The sequence below is a fragment of the Tachysurus fulvidraco genome, chromosome 9 (assembly GCF_022655615.1).
Source record: "Tachysurus fulvidraco isolate hzauxx_2018 chromosome 9, HZAU_PFXX_2.0, whole genome shotgun sequence".
Lineage (NCBI taxonomy): Eukaryota > Metazoa > Chordata > Actinopteri > Siluriformes > Bagridae > Tachysurus > Tachysurus fulvidraco.
Window position 1 is genome coordinate 29,135,816 of NC_062526.1, and position 20,093 is coordinate 29,155,908.

The following is a 20,093-nucleotide window of genomic DNA, read 5'->3' on the forward strand; positions in this document are numbered from 1 at the left end:
TACCTCGAGTGTGCAGACATGCTGATTGTGAGACTTTCAGAGAGAACAGACTACAGCAAACATCCAGTTGATTATAATCAGATGTTTCTTTATTGTTTTCTACAATATTACAAAAACACATGCACTGTGTATCAGGTGACCCGCAGAGAAGAGAACAGGGTCAATAAAGTGTGGAAATCAGTCAGTCAGTGAAGAACATGGTTCATCTCCTAAGCTGATGATGATGATAAGCAGCTGAAAGGAACTGACACTGATAACATCTGTAAACAACAGTCAGAGTGCATTATGGGTAACACACACACACTCAGACTGATGTTGAGCTCTGCCCTAAACTCTATTCACCTGTTGTTTAATATAACACTGATTGACAGACACAGAAACTGAAGATTAACTCGCTTTGATATCAGTTATTACTACACCTAGTGGTCAATAATGGGAACTGCAACAAGTACTCGAGGTCCATTAGGGCAGGACCTACACTGCCCCATGCTGCCCTATGGAGCAGTGGACAGGGAGGTTAATAACAGCTCCTGAATTATCACTCACAAAAAGGCAGAATGTAAGATCAGACAGTGAGTCTGATGTAAGGTTAAAGTTCATGATGTATTTATCTTCACAAAACTGTTACAGACCGAACCTACGGCCTATCTGCAGATCTGATCTAACTCCATCTATCTTTGTGATCGTGTTAATGTCATCAGATCAGATTCCCTGGGAGATTTCTTTTACTTTTCTTAGTGAAAGTTACGAGATTTAGAACAAAAACAATGTTAAAATTCCAACAATCAATAAAGACATTTAGAAGGTCTGAGTTTGTAATATGAACACCAGCGGTCCGTTCGGACGGAGTCGACGTCACTGTTTTTGGATTTCAGATTGAATTCCTTTTTTCCGGTGCAGTAAATAAAAGCGTTTGGTTCAGCTGCATATAATTTGTTCATGCCGTTTATTATCTTTCACAGCAATAGTACTGATTTCCTTTATGCTGATTGTCTGATTGTCAAACAAAATACTAAATACTAGTCTTAGTTCTGGTGTGTAAACACACACACACACATTGCATATAAACTAGAAAACAAACAACGATACATTTGTAAATCTATAAATACTGAACTTGTGCTATTAATCATTTGAGTAGGCAGCATTGTGACTGGAGGGAGGTGTAAGGACACGAGGAGCCTGATGTAAGGTAATAAAGCCAGCAGTCTGGACTGTCACTCTGGACTACAGTAACATTTCCCCAACACAAGACTCTGAGCTGATGATAACTGAACTTTACAGGTCTGAACTTTGAAACATTTGTTGAGATTAAATCAAAGATGTTGATTCATTCAATTGATTTCCAACACAAAGTAAACAACCTGAAAGAAAAGTCTATTTAAGACAAAAAAAACATAAAAAATGAAATGATTATAAACACAGATGAGCAAAAAGAACAAAATGTACAGAATATTTGGGAATATATGATTATCCTGTTTTTATTCATATATAAAAGGTTTTGTAATTGGAGTCGATTAAAGACTCGTGTGAGTTCAAGGCACTAAGAATGATATAATAACACAATCTAATAATAATAATCATAATAATAATAAGATCCTAATGTTGTGGGATTCAACAGAACTTTTCAAAATAATAAAATGATCTTAAAAGAATGTTTCAGTAAATGAAATGTCTCTCATGTCTCTCATGTCTCTCGTCTCTCTCGTGTCTGTCAACCTCTGATGTAAAACTGAGGTAGATTATATACATAAACCTACAGATCAACTCATTAATCACATGTGATGAAGATTTATACAGTCAAACAGATTTCAGTCATTTGTGGGATCCTGAGTTTTGTACATAATTACATAATGACAAGGATTTTATAAACTGTGTGTGTTAAATATAAAGGGTTAGGAGTTTGCACCCTCTCCAAAATAGCGACCAGAATCACACACACACACACACACACACACACACACACACACACACACACACACACACACACACACACACACTCATACACTCACACACACACTCATACACTCACACTCACACACACACACACACACACACTCACTCACTCACACACATACATACACACACACTCACACACACACATACATACACACACACACACACACACACACACACACACGTCCCACCAGTGTGTTCAGTTCTAATTTCCAATTTTGTTTAACAGTTTCACACTTTTGAACTTGTGAGAAGAAAAGAACAGCTTGAACTTTCAGACCTCAGCAAAATGAGAACTATTGGACGTTCCATCCATCAAGGTTGCAGGGAAATATGAGTTGTTGCTCATACACACACTTACATACACACTCACACACACTCACATACACACACTTACATACACACTCACACACACTCACATACACACACTTACATACACACTCACACACACTCAATTCCATACACACTCACACACAAACACACACTCACACACACTCATACAGTCACACACATACACTCACACACACTCATACACACACACATACACTCACACACACACTCATACACTCACACACACACTCATACAGTCACACACATACACTCACACACACTCATACACACACACATACACTCACACACACACTCATACACTCACACACATACACACTCACGATAATGCTAACTGTGCTAATTATCAGCATTAACAGTTAATAATTAACATTGAATTACTTCCCTGAAGTTTTTTCACATTTATAGTCTACATAGAGCACTTTAATACATGGACTCAGTCCTCAGGAGAAATAAAAATTACTAAATAACTAAAGCTAAATCCCTTTAATGCTTCATTACTGCCTTTAATTAGAGTCTAAGATCATAGTGTGAATCAAACTTTAGAGTTTTCTTTGGTTTTCATAGTAAAGTGATAAAAATGTAATAAAAATGTAATAAAAATCTAATCTGACGTAATGTTCTTAATTCATCATGCACATAAAGCTCAGAGAAAAACTCTTGCATAGACCTTAAAAAAGAAGGTAGTTATTTAAACCAATTTGTTTGTTTAGAAATGAATTATAAAATGAATTATATGATACTCATCTCTCTCTCTCTCTCTGTGTGTGTGTGTATACAAACACATTTATATATTTATACATATACGTATATATATATATCATAGATAGATAGAGTAAAGTTAAGAATAAAAAACACACTTGTCTCTCTATCTTTGTTAGGAACTAATTACTAATGATGCAGCTTAATTAAAGCCTTAACTCCAAACATAACCTTTGAGCTCTTTGGTTAAATGAAAGCTGCACTGCAAAAAAATACAAACACAAATAAGTCAAACTGTCAGATACACAAACCTCATGGGGACATGTGGTGCTCGAGAGAAACAGGACACTGCTGTGAACACACCTGATGTCTACATTCACTGTGTCCTTCAGAAATGGTGTGTGTGTCTGAGTGTGTGTGTGTGATTCATATGACAGACTCGTGCTTGTCGTTCTTCTTGTCATCACTTTTATTCCTCCTCCCTTTCCTCTTCTCCACCCATGGGATCAGGCACAGCACAGCTCCACCAATCAGAGGAGGGATCCCCGCCAGGTAGAATGCCACGTCATAAGTCCCCAGGCGATCACGGAGGAACCCTGACACACACACACACACACACACACACACACACACACACACATACAGATATTAAATGAAGTGTAAATAACAGTGGATATAGGTTGCTATTCTCTGAGCTGCTGAATAATGTCTATATAAAGTCAGTTTGTCATTAGACCAGTTAATTAAATGATTATTGTGATCATTCATGCAGTAATATCTCAGTGATATACATTACATTACAAAATACTGATGTGTGTGTGTGTGTGTGTGTGTGTGTGTACCTGCAATAGGAGGACCCACAGTCATGGGCACAGACATCATGCCCAGCAGGAAGCCGATGGCCTGAGAGACGTTCTCAGAGCCGACAAGCTCGAAGGCGATGGGAGCCATGATGCAGATAAAACACCCGTCAAACAGCCCCATCATTAAACACACAGCGATCAGACCACCAAACACATCACACACCGGGATCAACATCGACATCAGGCCAATCACCAGGAACGACGCCACCTACAGAAACAGTTTAGTAGTGATGATGATTCAGTCATCATCACTACACTGACCGCTATAAAGTCACCACACTGACTCAGGCCTCGTCACACTTTGTCCCTCTGACAAACTTCTCTTTAACCCTTACGATGATCTCACATCAGGGAGCTCTTGTATTTTCTTTGTGTAGCAATGACGAGTTAAAATATTCCATTATTTGTGTTCATACAGAAAAGAGAAAGACATCGTTCTAAACTGCAGCAGCTTACAACTGTATCAGTTACAATCACAACAATATGTTGTGAGTTTGTAAATGATCCAGAAACACACGGCTTTCTGCTGCCTCCAGCTCTGTGGATTTTATCTGGTGTGCGTCAAAAACATGAAATGAAACTCAGCATTGTTGCACAGACATGAAATGTCTATTTATTAAATGCATTTAAAGTGAAAACAAATATCGTGTTACTGTAATATGCACAAAAACTACCGATGTGTTCAGTGTTTCTTTCTCACTAATACAGTAATGATCTGAGGGAACTGGACAAATGTGTTAATATCACCCACAAGTTCTTTAAGGAACACGAGGTGTGTCATTACTAAACACAATTAAATAAGATTTTCTCATAAATCCAAACGTACAGATTATTGTAGCAGAACCTGAATCTGCTGTAATGAGCATCATGCCATGAATATTAGGGCTGTGTATTGGCAAGAACCTGGCGATACGATACGTATCACGATACGGGGTTACGATACGAAATGTTGCGATACATTGCGATATTGTAAGCAAGGCGATATATTTTGGGATATTTCTTATTTTAATTATAGGATAAAGTTTTAGAGAAGCTGTCAAGAACACCACCATATGCAAACCTTAGCAAAAAAATGTTCTTATTTAAACAGAACACAGTGGGAACTGCATTTGCATTAATTAGCCCCTGTAACATTCAGTATGATCGAACCACTTTATGTGCAGTATGAATAAAGGGGGGAAAATAAAGTGCTTGCAGGATTTATTAAATGTATTAAATGTGTTAAATGTATTAAATGTTAGCTGTTATAAACAGACCATATATATTTTTAGGCCCTGCCGTTGAAGCTTCACAGTTTCAGTTTACAATCTCCATTAACGTGTTACTTCCTGTCACTATTTAATTTCAGAGATAAGAAGACTGCAATCTAGCGGTTGGGATATAAACGGAACAAAATGAAACCACCATGAATCTGTATAATTTTTATTTTTTATAAATATCTATATTTTGTTTTTGAGAATCGATACAATATCGCCAAACAAAATATCGCGATACTCACGTGTATCAATATTTTCTTACACCCCCTAATGAATATGTTAGAGGGAACTGAAAGAAGAACAATGTTCATGGCATGTCAGCATCTGTACGGTCTTAAAAAAAAACATCAGAACTCTAAGAGGTCTCATAGGCTGGACTGATTCCACAAACTCAGGATGTGGAAAAAAACAAAACATTAAACTAGGGACAGTGAAGGAGTGAAGTGGGGGAAGGGGAAGGGAAAAACACACAGGCTGAAAAGTAAAGCAAAAGAGGAAAAACTAGGGAGAGAAAGTATCCAGGAAACGGCTTGTGTGTGTGTGTGTGTGTGTGTGTGTGTGTGTGTGTCTGTGTGTGTGCGGTTGTATTTTACCTGCAAGTAGACTTTGTTCACTCCAGGGATGTAATCAGCCACACGGCCGAAGATGAGACGTCCCACACCAGATGTGATGCCAAGACACATCAGTAACACCTCCTTATTTGCATCTTTGCCAAAACGCTCCTCTACATGCTTCATCTACACACACACACACACACACACACACACACACACACACACACACACACACAGTAAGAAGAATGCACACAGTTGTTGTAGTAGTTCCTCCCCATAGACACCCCAATCCATGAAAAGTGAAATTAACACACACACACACACACACACACACACACACACACACACACACACACACACACACATGTAGCCTTAATCACACACGATAAAGGCTGTGTAGCTGCAGAGTGTCAGAGTGACCATGCTGACTCCTGTACACAACCTAAAGCTTCTACAGTGGTGTTCTGGTCAACACTCTGCTGGGAAACTTTGGGGCCTGGACTTCATGTGAATGTTACTTTGACACTTAGCACCTAACTAAACACTGTTGCAGACCAAGTTCACCCATTCATGGCCATCTTCAGGCAGGATGATGTTCCCTGGCACACTGCATTGCTCAGAAAGGGTTTGAGGAACGTGACTGTGTTCAGGGTGTTGACTTGGCCTCCAAATTCCTTGGAACTCAGAAGTCCGGTTCATGGAAGCACCTCACAACTTACAGGACTTTAAAGAATATGCTGCTAACATCTTCGTGCCAGATACCACAACACCCCTCTACAAGTCTTGTGGAGTTCATGCCTTAATGCCTCAGAGCAGTTTTCGCAGCACAAGGTGGATCTATGTAATCTACACCTAACTACAGCAACAACTGGTTATACTATAACTGTCAAGAGAAAATCTTTTCATCAACCACACCATCGATTTCACCATGGTCTCTATCTTCTGCTAATCACTCACTTATATGGTTTTACACACACACACACACACACACACACACACACACACACACACACACACACACACACACACACACACACAAACACACACACACACACACAAACACACACACAGGAGTCTGTCTGAGAAAAAAATCATGCTCCAGTGAAAGGTTAAATTTTGTAAAATAATTATAAGTGTCATAGATGATTAATGCTAACACACTGGCTCTCAGAACAAACTCATCTGCACTTTCACTACCTTTTCTCACACAACCTGCCAACGTCAGCACAGAAAACAGGATGAGACATCACACAGGTCACAAGACCAGCAGGACCTAATCTGTCAGGCCTGAAGGATTACTGAGTGTACTACTGAGTGTACTTACTGAGTGTACTTACTGAGTGTACTACTGAGTGTACTAATGAGTGTACTTACTGAGTGTACTACTGAGTGTACTACTGAGTGTACTACTGAGTGTACTACTGAGTGTACTACTGAGTGTACTTACTGAGTGTACTAATGAGTGTACTACTGAGTGTACTACTGAGTGTACTTACTGAGTGTACTAATGAGTGTACTACAGAGAGTAAGTACTGAGTGTACTAATGAGTGTACTTACTGAGTGTACTACTGAGTGTACTACAGAGAATAAATACTGAGTGTACTACTGAGTGTAAATACTGAGTGTACTACTGCGTGTAAATACTGAGTGTACTACAGAGAGTAAATACTGAGTGTACTACAGAGTGTACTACAGAGAGTAAATACTGCGTGTAAATACTGAGTGTACTACAGAGAGTAAATACTGCGTGTAAATACTGAGTGTACTACAGAGAGTAAATACTGCGTGTACTACAGAGAGTAAATACTGAGTGTACTACAGAGAGTAAATACTGAGTGTACTACAGAGAGTAAATACTGCGTGTAAATACTGAGTGTACTACAGAGAGTAAATACTGCGTGTACTACAGAGAGTAAATACTGAGTGTACTACAGAGAGTAAATACTGAGTGTACTACAGAGAGTAAATACTGAGTGTACTACAGAGTGTAAATACTGAGTGTACTACAGAGAGTAAATACTGAGTGTACTACTGAGTGTAAATACTGAGTGTACTACAGAGAGTAAATACTGAGTGTACTACAGAGAGTAAATACTGAGTGTACTACTGAGTGTAAATACTGAGTGTACTACAGAGAGTAAATACTGAGTGTACTACAGAGAGTAAATACTGAGTGTACTACAGAGAGTAAATACTGAGTGTACTACAGAGAGTAAATACTGAGTGTACTACAGAGAGTAAATACTGAGTGTACTACTGAGTGTAAATACTGAGTGTACTACAGAGAGTAAATACTGAGTGTACTACAGAGAGTAAATACTGAGTGTACTACAGAGAGTAAATACTGAGTGTACTACAGAGAGTAAATACTGAGTGTACTACTGAGTGTAAATACTGAGTGTACTACAGAGAGTAAATACTGAGTGTACTACTGAGTGTAAATACTGAGTGTACTACAGAGAGTAAATACTGAGTGTACTACAGAGAGTAAATACTGAGTGTACTACTGAGTGTAAATACTGAGTGTACTACAGAGAGTAAATACTGAGTGTACTACAGAGAGTAAATACTGAGTGTACTACTGAGTGTAAATACTGAGTGTACTACAGAGAGTAAATACTGAGTGTACTACAGAGAGTAAATACTGAGTGTACTACAGAGAGTAAATACTGAGTATACTACAGAGAGTAAATACTGCGTGTACTACAGAGAGTAAATACTGAGTGTACTACAGAGAGTAAATACTGAGTGTACTACAGAGAGTAAATACTGAGTGTACTACAGAGAGTAAATACTGAGTGTACTACAGAGAGTAAATACTGAGTGTACTACAGAGAGTAAATACTGAGTGTACTACAGAGAGTAAATACTGAGTGTACTACTGAGTGTAAATACTGAGTGTACTACTGAGTGTAAATACTGAGTGTACTACAGAGAGTAAATACTGAGTGTACTACAGAGAGTAAATACTGAGTGTACTACAGAGAGTAAATACTGAGTGTACTACAGAGAGTAAATACTGAGTGTACTACAGAGAGTAAATACTGAGTGTACTACAGAGAGTAAATACTGAGTGTACTACTGAGTGTAAATACTGAGTGTACTACACAGAGTAAATACTGAGTGTACTACAATGACCCTCTGGTACACAAACACTGCACCTGAAGTGCAAATTGTAGCTCCGGTTAATAACCAAATTTATAAGTAATAGCAATGATGAGTTCAGTAATAATAATAATAATACATTAAGTAAATTGCACCAATACTATTCTTAATAACTTTTGAACATAATAATATTATTTAATATTGTTTAACTTGTAAGATCATTTAGAATACAATTAAAACAAATAATAGGTAAAAGCTTTTATCCAGTGCAGTGTGAAGTGCACAGGAAATGTGTCATTCAGAAGAATTAAGACTTTATAACTCTCATTATTGGTGCCCATGTACCCTAGTACCCATGTACCCTAGTGCCCATGTACCCTAGTACACAGTGGGTGTGTCTCAATAAGAGAGTCCTAATAATAATGAAAACAGAGGCGAAAAGTTCACACTTACTGCTGCAGCTTGCTCAGCATTCACATGGGTTTGACAGTTCAGACTGTTTTCATGCTGTGAGTGTGACACAATACTGAAGTAACAGTGTGTGTTAAGTGGTGTTTATTTGGACATAGCAGTGTGTTTGTGGAGGAAAGATCACATTCTCTGCAGGGAATCACTGCTCACTGTGTGTACGTGCTAGTCTGTTTGTGTAAGAGAGAGAGAGAGAGAGAGAGAGAGAGTGTCTGTGGACACACACACACACACACACACACACACACACACACACACACACACACACACACACACACACACACTGACCAGGTGGACATAGGGGACAAAGTATCCGTAGAGAGCGGCCGGAATTCCAAAGGCCCAGATCCTGTAACTCAGACTCCTCCAGATCTGCACGTTACAGATTCTCTTTAACGAGGCCGTTTTTGACTCCGCCCGCTGAGGGAGGCGGGGCTTGTAGGTAAATCCTGCCAGCATGAGTATAAACATCAGGATGCAGAGGACACGTAGGGTGTTGTGCAGGCTGATGTTTTTCAGCAGGATCGAGAGCAATGGAGGCAGAGAGATGGTGAAGATGCTGCTCCCCGCCGTCACTATACCGTTCACTAAACCCAAACGCTTCTGGAATTAGGAGATTAATCAACTATATTAATGCTCACACTGTAGTAATACACACATAAATATTCTCATTAAAGCGTAACAAAAACAAACCTTAAAGTAATGTCCGAGGATGACGAGGCTCGGCTGATACGCAAACGAACATCCGCACGCAAACACCACACCATATGTAAAGTACAGAGCGTCCAGAGAACTGCACAGATGGGCATGGGTTCATTTACATCACCTGGCCATAACTAGTTAGAGCTCACTTACAAAAAAATATGATTTATTTTTAAGGTATAATTTTTAATCTACATCCATCATATTCCACATCCACAGCATATTTTTTAAACAAGACATTTTCTATGAGATTTTCCTTATGTAAAAAACATAACATTTTAAATCAACAATAAAACCAAACATCTGGATCTAAAATGTCTATTTTAAAGAAAAGAGATTGAGAGAGAGATAGAGAGAAAAAATTACTTTGAAGAGTTTACGTTAGAATGTTAAAGCTGAGCTGTTGATTGGTCAGCTGCTGTTACACCCATTATTACATCATTAGCTGGCAGCTCTGTTGGAGCATTCTATCAGTGTTTCAAAGTTTGCAAGTTTTGTGTGTGTGTGTGTGTGTGTGTGTGTGTGTGTGTGTGTGTGTGTGTGTGTGTGTGTGTGTGTGTGTGTGTCTTACTTGACAAATGAACTGGCGAAGAGGCCGACGAGACCAACCGCAGCTCCGCCCACTGCCGTGATCCTGCAGCCGAACACATCTGTAAACACGCTGACGATCGGAGAGCAGAAAAATATCATGCCCATAGACAGAGAGCCCACCCATGCTAAGGGAGAGAGAGAGAGAGAGAGAGAGAGAGAGAGAGAGAGAGAGAGAGGGAGAGAGAGAGAGAAAGACAAGGGAAAGACAGTCACAGAAAAGAGACAGAGAGAAAAAGAGATTGGACAGACACAGGCAGACAACAAAAATACAAACATGAGTGTCAAATGAATCATAGGGCCTCCTATGTTTTAATGCCAATTTTTTGTAATTGCATGTGATAAAAATAAGGGGGAGATGTTACCATGGCAACAACCATCTTATATTATGGTTTACATAAAATTAGATTCGTTGTACAGCCGGTGTGTACAAAAAAAACAACAGTTTCTGCTTCTTTATCATGATAATGAGGAAGTGGAACATGTCCTGTATTACCCCTCACACACACACACACACACACACACACACACACACACACACACACACACACACACACACACAGGGCTAAGATATAGTTTCCGCAGTGCCGAGAAAAGTCAACACTGGATACAAAGAGGAAAAACAAACAGAAAGACTGGACTACCTAAGCAATGGGTCAGTTATTACCCTGTACTGAGAGAGAGAGAGAGAGAGAGAGAGAGAGAGAGAGAGAGAGAGAGAGAGAGAGAGAGAGAGAGAGAGAGAGAGAGAGAGAGAGAGAGAGAGAGAGAAGGGGGTGGATTTAGATTTTTAAGATGCATTTATTTGTACATATTTAGATGTTTATACTGAAAAGCAGAAATGTCCTGCGTGATGTCTGCGTGATTGATGTCTGTGTGATTGATGTCTGCGTGATGTCTGCGTGATGTCTGTGTGATTGATGTCTGCGTGATTGATGTCTGTGTGATGTCGGTGTGATGTCTGTGTGATTGATGTCTGTGTGATGTCGGTGTGATGTCTGTGTGATTGATGTCTGTGTGATGTCGGTGTGATGTCGGTGTGATGTCTGTGTGATGTCTGCGTGATGTCTGTGTGATGTCGGTGTGATGTCGGTGTGATGTCTGTGTGATGTCTGAGTGATGTCTGCGTGATGTCTGCGTGATGTCTGTGTGATGTCTGTGTGATGTCTGCGTGATGTCTGCGTGATGTCTGTGTGATGTCTGCGTGATGTCTGCATGATGTCTGCGTGATTGATGTCTGTGTGATGTCTGCGTGATGTCGGTGTGATGTCTGCGTGATGTCTGTGTGATGTCTGTGTGATGTCTGTGTGATGTCTGTGTGATGTCGGTGTGATGTCTGTGTGATGTCTGTGTGATGTCTGCGTGATGTCGGTGTGATGTCTGCGTGATGTCTGTGTGATGTCTGCGTGATGTCTGTGTGATGTCTGTGTGATGTCGGTGTGATGTCTGCGTGATTGATGTCTGCGTGATGTCTGTGTGATGTCTGTGTGATGTCGGTGTGATGTCTGCGTGATTGATGTCTGTGTGATGTCTGTGTGACGTCTGCGTGACGTCTGTGTGATGTCTGCGTGACGTCTGCGTGACATCTGCGTGACGTCTGCGTGATGTCAGCGTGACGTCTGCGTGACGTCTGTGTGATGTCGGTGTGATGTCTGCGTGATGTCTGCGTGATGTCTGTGTGATTGATGTCTGTGTGATGTCTGTGTGATTGATGTCTGAGTGATGTCTGTGTGATGTCTGCGTGATGTCTGTGTGATGTCTGAGTGATGTCTGTGTGATGTCTGCGTGACGTCTGCGTGATGTCTGAGTGATGTCTGTGTGATGTCTGCGTGATGTCTGCGTGATGTCTGCGTGACGTCTGCGTGACGTCTGCGTGACGTCTGCGTGATGTCGGTGTGATGTCGGTGTGATGTCTGCGTGATGTCTGTGTGATGTCTGTGTGATGTCTGTGTGATTGATGTCTGTGTGATGTCTGTGTGATGTCTGTGTGATTGATGTCTGAGTGATGTCTGTGTGATGTCTGTGTGATGTCTGTGTGATGTCTGAGTGATGTCTGTGTGATGTCTGCGTGACGTCTGCGTGACGTCTGCGTGATGTCTGCGTGATGTCTGTGTGATGTCGGTGTGATGTCTGCGTGATGTCTGCGTGATGTCTGCGTGATGTCTGTGTGATGTCGGTGTGATGTCGGTGTGATGTCTGTGTGATGTCTGCGTGATGTCTGTGTGATGTCTGCATGATGTCTGTGTGATGTCTGCGTGATTGATGTCTGTGTGATGCCTGCGTGATTGATGTCTGTGTGATGTCTGTGTGATGTCTGTGTGATGTCTGTGTGATTGATGTCTGTGTGATGTCTGAGTGATGTCTGTGTGATGTCTGTGTGATGTCTGCGTGATGTCTGCGGTTTGTCCTGCTGCATCAGTGCCAGTTTCATTGTATTTACTCTGGGCTTTTGTCCCCTGGAGGTCTCCCACTGACTGTCCACTCACTGCTGCTGCTGTCACCCAGCTGAATCTCCCCCTGAAGTCACTAGCAGAACACAGTGTACACAGCTCATATCCAGTATCTCATGTGTGTTATTTAAAAACATGAACAGCTGACTGTAGAAGGACAGAACGTGTTCTTACAGCTCATCAGAATCGTTTTCATTTCCCTTTCAATAACTCGAGACAGACAGTAAAGGCTCAGTGTTATCAGTCCATTATGGACAGGTCCCAAACCACACACAGCAAGGCCACAGTGCATTATGTTTTAGCTGCTGCTTTTCATCAAAGTCTAATATGACACAAGAATATTCAGAACATTAAGCAGACAGATAGATGAAAAGAAAGATAAAAAGATGTAGAGATAAACAGTTACATAGACAGACAGACTGGTCAAAAGATGATAACAATACTCTTACTGTCACGAAACATAAATAAACACACACATGTGCACAGGTTTTAATGCCAGCATGAGCAAAAGAGAAAGAAAAAGCCAATGGATAACATGGGTAAATCTGTCCAAAAAGGAGTGTGTAGTGAGACACTAGTGTGTTGTGAGACAGTAGTGTGTAGTGAGACAGTAGTGTGGAGTGAGACAGTAGTGTGGAGTGAGACAGTAGTGTGGAGTGAGACACTAGTGTGTAGTGAGACAGTAGTGTGGAGTGAGACACTAGTGTGTAGTGAGACACCAGTGTGGAGTGAGACAGTAGTGTGGAGTGAGACACCAGTGTATAGTGAGACAGTAGTGTGGAGTGAGACACTAGTGTGTAGTGAGACAGTAGTGTGGAGTGAGACAGTAGTGTGGAGACAGTAGTGTGGAGTGAGACACCAGTGTATAGTGAGACAGTAGTGTGGAGTGAGACACTAGTGTGTAGTGAGACAGTAGTGTGGAGTGAGACAGTAGTGTGGAGTGAGACACTAGTGTGTAGTGAGACACTAGTGTGGAGTGAGACACTAGTGTGGAGTGACACAGTAGTGTGGAGTGAGACACTAGTGTGGAGTGAAACACTAGTGTGGAATGAGACACTAGTGTGGAATGAGACACTAGTGTGGAGTGAGACACTAATGTGGAGTGAGACACTAGTGTGTAGTGAGACACTAGTGTGTAGTGAGACACTAGTGTGGAGTGAGACACTAGTGTGGAGTGAGACACTAGTGTGGAGTGAGACACTACTAGGGTTGGGTATCAAAAGAAATTTTATGGTTTCGATTCCGGTTCCAGTTCTGCCTTACGATTCCCGGTTCTGATTCCGATTCCATAATAAAAGAAATGTGAAAAATAAAGCACAATACTTTTGTGTTTATTAATCAGGCTTTAAATATTTTAAACAGAACATTTCAATTCATTTCAAATTAAATTTAAATAAATCCAACATCAAATTTTACATCCAGAATTACAACTTAGCAAAACAGCAATTTTTCTGAAGAAACATAAACGTCTGCTTTCTCTGGGAGAAGACGAGACCTTTCCTGGCTTATTGTATCTCCAGCGGTGGAGAAAACCCTCTCAAAGAGGGTGGAGGGGGGATGGGGGTAGATTTGCTTCGTTGTTGTAGCTTTGGAAATGAATCCACACTTTAGACTTTATTAGACCTGTTTAACACAAAGCGAACCTCAGCACAGCAGCGCGAGTGACTGATTTCTGTGGTAAACTGTGTTAATTTAGTTGCGTGACTGTAAAAAGCGTAAACAATTAATATTCATGAGGTAAGGCGTGGCTATTTAAAGTGACCGCTCCCAGCACTTTGCCCGCCATCACATCGGAACCGCGTTTGGAACGGAAACTTTAAAATTCTGCGCGGTTCCGGTTCCTGTTAAAAACCGCTTCTCGGTTCCCAACATTTTAAAGCAGTCTACAGCTTCTGGTCTCACTCTACATGACTCAGTGGGCAAATTCTTAGTGTATGCTGAAGACCTCACTCTGGTCCCCTGGTGAGAATGGATAGAACTGCGACACTGTGGGAGGAGGAGGAGGAGGCTGCGGTAATGATGACACGATCTGGGGTTCCGATGAGTTTTAGAAACAAACTGAAACAATTCAAGAGATTTACACTCAATACTAAACACCTGTCCCACTGGTGTACTTTACTAACAGCACACACACTTTATATTTAGTGTCTATGTTTATTAACAAGTGATGGAAACGTCCACAAATGTCCTACTGTGTTCTGTCTCCTCAAGCAGAAGGGAAGTGTTTTGGGCCTGATTTGCTGACTCACTGCATTACTAAAGCAGATGAAGCCATTACATGCACTATGCAGTGAGCAGAGTAGGAGGAGTGATGTCTGTGTGTGTGTGTGTGTGTGTGTGTGTGTGTGTGTGTGTGTGTGTGTGTGTGTGTGTGTGTGTGTGTGTGTGTGTGTGTTACTAAACCACCACATTGTTTCATGGATTTATACAGAGATGTTTTATGTTTATTTAAAACCACAATACTCAAGCTGATATATTGCATATTCACACACACTTACACTCCATACTCTACTATACTACTTGCACAGAATTATGGGATATGTAGGACAACTGAGCACACACATACATGCTGCCTACGCAAACTAACCAGGTGAATTCACCTCGGTCTTGGACACACAGGAGAGCTGTTACAGTCGTTCCACCTCCTTACGAGTAACTCTGATTGGCCGCTTCTAGTGACCTCACAAAACCAGAATTACACTGTCTCTTCCTACTTAACATGGGGTGATATATGTGTGTGTGTGTGTTTGTGTGTGTGTTTGTGTGTGTGTGTGTGTGTGTGTGTGTGTGTGTATGTGTGCGTGTATGTGTCTCCCACCATTCAGTGACCTTCACCTGAACAGAATTTCTAAGATCAAACACAGTGTTAATGAATAACTCAACATCTGTAATGCTGGAGGCCACATGTTTACGATAGTCTCCTCCTGTCTCTAAAACATGTCAGTTAGCCTGTAAATAACGGCTTTATTTTTGTGTCTCAGGGAAAAGAAACCACATCATGAAATATCTCATACATGGATGTGCGCTGTCGAGAAAGGAAACCTGGTTTTGATTATGTAAACAAGATACAGTGACAAACAGACTCGTTTCCTGTGGAATCTCTCACACACAAACACACACACACACACTGAAAGTACAGTATATTAAAACACTGCAGCGCTTCCCCAAATCTACCCCTAACCCTAACCCTCAAACCTCTTTGTACTTGGTCTCCAAATTTACCCTTAAGTCGAAATTAAAAACTGTAGTTTTTGTGACATAAACCAAGATTCGTTACATCAGATCTTCTCCAACCCTTAATTTGATAAAGCTACCGACATCATTCATGTGAAAGGCAAGTAGAAATGATTTAGGGGGAACCAAAAGCAAGGGAAAGATTTATATGCACCTCTTTAAATACCAGCTGTTTCTGTATTATTTTCTTGGTAAAATATTCTTGGTTTTATCAGTTTGCTGAAGCCAAAGAGCATACAGAGCAAGTAGGGCTCTCACCGAGGAAATGGGGGGAACAGGAGGGGGGTATAAAGGAATTTAAAAAACATTAGATGTACAGTAAAGGCTCTCATCTCAAATGGAGACAATAAAGCACCATGAGGACATATATTTACAGGAACAACATTTAGCATTTTTATCTCATACATTTATCTCATTACATTTACACAACCGATGTTAAAGTACTCGACAGTGACAGCATGGACCTGGGATTTAAACTGCAATCAGTAATCCAGGACCTTAACCACTAAACTAACACAACTCATGCCCATGGTGAAGCCTGGTGATGGCAGCATCATGAAACAGAGCTGCTTCTCTTCACCCAGGACTGATGCTCTCATCAAGACCTATAGGCCTGAACCTGAAGATAAAGAAAATGTTCACATTCCAGCACAATAGCACAAGTCCCAGCCAATGAAACAAACAGCCTCGTTTGCTGTGGAATCTTTATTTTTTTTTACCATAAACCGTTTATAGCATTTAGGTAAAAACCAAATATACTATTACTTTCCCCCAAATCTACCCTCAAACCCTGTAATATCCTAGTCCTATCCTCTCTTCCTAAATCTGCCCCTCAGCATTGACATCTATTGTTCTTGAATTTAAAACCTAAATAAAATACACACTTTTTACTCTTTTAAAACAACCTGCCACCCCTTTTTATGGTTCAAAATACACCCTTTCTTTCTCCCAAATCTGGCCCCCACTGTGAGATTAGCCTGTGCTGCCTCATTAATCCCCTCTCTGAGCCTTTTCAGACCCAATAAATGCTGCTTCCGACTCAATTACACGGGATTTACACCTCAATGGGAGATTAAACACAAAGACAGAGCTCTGCTGGAGCTCGTGCCTGACCGTCAGCCATCGTAAAGCTCTCGCATCCTTCAGATGATCAAAGTTCCCTCAGGTCAGAGATCACGTTCCTGAAGTGTGTGTGTGTGTGTGTGTGTGTGTGTGTGTGTGTGTGTGTGTGTGTGTGTGTGTGTGTGTGTGTGAGAGAGAGAGAGAGAGAGAAGAATAAGTCAGTTTACTAATTTGAGCAGCTCTTCATCGTAGCTCAGAAATAGACTTCAGACAAAGATAGACTTGCCCTGTGTGTGTGTGTGTGTGTGAGTGAAGACAGCTGGACAGAATCGTCGCTGATGCAATCTTCACCTCACATTACATAAAATACCGTATTATAATTCATGCAGCGTGTGTGTGTGTGTGTGTGTGTGTGTGTGTGTGTGTGTGTGTGAACTCAGCACATAACAACAAATGATTAAAGTCAGACTTTGAACAAGAATGTAAACATACATGCTGTGTGTGTGTACTGAATTACAGAGGTGTGTATCTCAAGTCAACCATATACAACAACCTGTGTTGCAACACACAGTCACATGAGACAACATTCCTCCATGGAGCTACATAGAACAGCACAGAGATAAGTGTATCTGTACAACCTGGTGCACACAGTGTGAGAGTTAAAACACAGCACATCTCCGTACAACAAACACACGTGTGTGTTCTGCTCTGAGCAATGCGTGTAAATGTAGTGTGGGGAATTAATATGTGTAAATGTTGTATAGTCATTAGTACTAATTCAGATGAACTCATCTACCTGATCTGTGTGTCTACAGTGACACACCTGAGTCTGACTAACAATGTGAGAACTCTGTAAGCTATTAAGGACAAGTAACATCACATCCTAACACTCCGTACTGCCAAACAACAACGTTTTCCTTTTGCCCTTCAGGTTTTTCCTGTGAGTGCCAGATATTGGTGTAGCATGATTTACAGAGCAGAGAATAACAGAGTCATTACAGTAGGATGAAAATCCTTATAATTAATCCTTACTTTTCCTGGTTAAAAAAAAAGATCCTGGGATTAGGAGACATAATGAAAGACAGTCTACAGAAAATAAAAGTATATAGTTACCGTTTAGTTCATAAAACTGTCTCAGACTTTACTGAATTAAAGAACACTGCTTTTGGCTTCAATAAGAGATCATACAGATCGTGTTTATATACATATTTATATATTATATGTCTTTAAGTTTTAACAAAAGTCATGATTTCTGTTTACAAACAAAAAACATCTAATTAAGACAAAGTGCAGGATATAAAGGTTTATAACACATTACACTGTACTAGTGCAGTGTAATAAACTGCAACAACTCACACACCACCAAACATTTATTATTATTATTATTGTTGTTGTTGTTGTTGTTGTTATTATTGTTGTTGTTATTTTGTTCTTCAATAATATGTTGAAGCATTTATTTTTCTATCTTATATTCTTTAATCTTTTTATCTTCTGAGTGGAGAACAATGATAAATAATATATAGCACTAACAGTAAATAAAGGTTAACTGTATCAAAAATAAACAAATGAATCCGTAAATAAAAGGAAGTCTTTTGCACATTAGTGTGTTGTGCACGCGACACGCACGAGCTCTTCACCAAACAACACAGTGGTGCAACTTTTCTACTGTTTCTCTGTTTAAAGAGCGTTATAACAGCTAATAAGCGGTATCAGTGACACTTAAGAACAATGCACCGCGTGTACGTGATTACAACACGAGTGTCTTGGCTCGCGCGCGTGCAGCCATGTGGCGCGAACTTTGTTCCACGCGCAAGGCTCGCGCGCTGCCGAACAGATTAGCTCATGCAGCTAACGTGAGGAGAAACGGACACATACAATCTAAAGCGCTTTATGTTGATCACACAGGAAGCTTTAAGGTACATGTGATGTAACGGTAACGACTTCATACCTGTCCTGAAACGCAGGTCTTGGTCGCTCTCGGAGCCGAACTCCTTCAGTAGGGACATGAATAAGATCCCGAACGCGTTCTGGATCCCGAACACCGACCCGTTACACCACATGGAGGCGAGCATGACCACCCAGCCCCAGCCGCCCTCTGGGTACTCAGTGTCCGCAAGCCCCTTCTCCTCATTTTCTAACTGCTTCATCTCGGGGTTTACCTCAGGATCATCTGCCCCAGTTAACTGCTTCTTCTCAGGGTTTACCTCAGGATCATCTGCCCCAGTTAGCTGCTTCTCCTCAGGGTTTACCTCAGGATCATCTGCCCCAGTTAGCTGCTTCTCCTCAGGGTTTACCTCAGGATCATCTGCCCCAGTTAACTGCTTCTCCTCAGGGTTTACCTCAGGATCATCTGCCCCAGTTAACTGCTTCTCCTCAGGGTTTACCTCAGGATCATCTGCCGGTACCGCGGGCTCGGGTTCCTCTGGACCTTCGGGTTCATGGTTCTTGTCCTCCGTCATTCTGAAGAGCTTCTGACACACTCTGGATTTACAGCCGTTTTAAAAAGGATTTAATAAAGATTGAAGCCACTCTGTTCTGATTTATGGACTTTTTATCGTAGACATGTTTAAATCTCTGCTGATCTTTAGCGCTGCTACACACCGATACTGAAGCTCTGCGGTTTACTATTTATAGATCCACGGCAGTGGGCGTGGTCTCTCTTACATATTCATAACTGTAACTGTGTGATTGGACAGGAGGCATCACATAAAATCAAATAAATAAACACAGTAAAGCGGTTATAATCCACTATGTACTCATTATACACTGAGCTAAAGGTAAAGATTTAGTGAAAGCTGTCTGTACTG

The 20,093-nt window shown here is 40.8% G+C and overlaps 2 protein-coding genes across 3 annotated transcripts in view; one reads left to right on the forward strand and one right to left on the reverse strand.

Moving 5' to 3' along the window:
- Positions 1-17,459, forward strand: part of rev3l (REV3 like, DNA directed polymerase zeta catalytic subunit) — a 46,540-nt gene extending 29,081 nt beyond the window's left edge. Inside the window, exon 33 of the transcript XR_007143802.1 lies at positions 17,412-17,459. The gene's annotated coding sequence lies outside the window, so the exon portion shown is untranslated. The remainder of the gene's footprint in view (positions 1-17,411) is intronic.
- slc16a10 (solute carrier family 16 member 10) lies at positions 68-19,906 on the reverse strand. Of its 2 annotated transcripts, XM_047818186.1 has the most exons (8): positions 19,671-19,906; positions 19,235-19,625; positions 10,524-10,668; positions 9,944-10,043; positions 9,539-9,853; positions 5,716-5,859; positions 3,846-4,074; positions 68-3,599 (listed from the first exon to the last, which is right to left on the reverse strand). In XM_047818186.1, the coding sequence occupies exons 1-8, from the start codon at positions 19,743-19,745 to the stop codon at positions 3,430-3,432; spliced, it is 1,569 nt and encodes a 522-aa protein (XP_047674142.1). In that variant the 5' UTR covers positions 19,746-19,906; the 3' UTR covers positions 68-3,429. The 2 variants fall into 2 exon arrangements, with proteins under 2 accessions (XP_047674142.1, XP_027030943.2); XM_027175142.2 differs by having other exon boundaries at positions 19,235-19,906.
- Between the last annotated feature and the right edge of the window lie 187 nt (positions 19,907-20,093).